The following is a 1,338-nucleotide window of genomic DNA, read 5'->3' on the forward strand; positions in this document are numbered from 1 at the left end:
TTTACAATACTTTCTTTTTTTAACTCAAAATAAAGATAAAAATTTCTTGTTCAAGAACAGATAGATTTTCTAAAATACTCAAGACATTGACACTTCCAAATATTTCTCCATACATTTCAGGAAACACAGATTCTGGACTATATATAGTTACCTCAGTTTGATACTCAAACCCTGCTTATTCCACAAAATAATTTCTAGTGTAAATTAATGTAAACGCTTATGAGGTTTTTACATTTATGTTCTTAGAGGAAGAACATGTATTCAAGACGAAAAGATGAGTAAAGTATGCCTATGGTGAAACACAAGCTTTTCTGCATTTTCTAAAGCATAGTCAAATAATCTCCCTTTTTTTTTCACATCTCCAAACAAAAAGGTATTCCTTATCGTCAAGGTTTCAAATACCTCAAACAGCTGATTGTAAATTCAGGAGTAATGAACTTCTCTTATAATGAAATAAACATATGCTAGATATTACATGTTCTAAATGATGATTTTTGGAGTTAAAATATGAAGTATTTTTCAACCTGAAAGAATTAAACCATTCTTCACTAGAAACATGTTGATTACCCAGATCCAACTCTTCCTTGACGAGCAGGGACAGCACTATGCAACCGCAACTCTTTGCACGGTGTGGTATTCACACATATCATACAAAGTGGTACTAAAGCGTGGTCTGACTCCACCATAGCTCCTCATAAGAAGGTGCACAGTCTGAGACAAACTAACCTGAAACAGTTTGGCTTAAAGAAGGCTTTAACCTTAAGATGCAGAAAAATCCTACCAAGGGCCCATTCCACTATGGATTTACTGCTGTTGAATATCACGTGTAGCTCTTCAGAGCACTTTCCACACAGCAGGGCTCTGTAAAACAGAACTACAAAACCTGCAGTTCATCTAGGCTCAGGTGTTTTCTGGGGTCCCAGTCAAGATACACAGAGTCACACTAGCATAACTTCCCTGGAGTTCAGGAGAGCGGACTTCGACCTCTTCAGGGACCTACTTGGAAGAGTCCCATGGGATAAAGCCGTGGAGGGAAGAGGGGCCCAAGAAAACTGGCTAATATTCAAGGATCACTTCCTCCAGTCTCAGGGGTGATGCATCCCAACAAAGAAGAAGGCAGGCAAAAATGCCAGGAGGCCTGTGTGGATGAACAAGGAACTCCTCAGCAAACTCAAACAAAAAAAGGAAGCATACAGAGGGTGGAAGCAAGGATGGGTAGCCTGGGGACAATACAGAGACACTGTCTGTGAAGCCAGAGATCAGGTTAGGAAAGTTAAAGCCCTAACAGAATTAAATACGGCCAAGGGTGTTAAGGGTAACATGAAGAACTTCTATAGG

General features: G+C 39.4%; 1 protein-coding gene across 1 annotated transcript in view; it reads right to left on the reverse strand.

Annotated features, from left to right (window-relative positions):
* The window catches only part of CCDC6 (coiled-coil domain containing 6), a gene marked incomplete at its 3' end in the record, with an annotated part of 7,087 nt that extends 6,401 nt beyond the window's left edge, over positions 1-686 (reverse strand). The window contains exon 1 of the mRNA XM_010079321.1: positions 568-686. Within this exon, the coding sequence (XP_010077623.1) occupies positions 568-686 (119 nt within the window). The remainder of the gene's footprint in view (positions 1-567) is intronic.
* Positions 687-1,338: the final 652 nt, after the last annotated feature.

This window comes from Pterocles gutturalis, unplaced genomic scaffold (genome assembly GCF_000699245.1).
Source record: "Pterocles gutturalis isolate BGI_N339 unplaced genomic scaffold, ASM69924v1 scaffold52753, whole genome shotgun sequence".
Classification (NCBI taxonomy): domain Eukaryota; kingdom Metazoa; phylum Chordata; class Aves; order Pterocliformes; family Pteroclidae; genus Pterocles; species Pterocles gutturalis.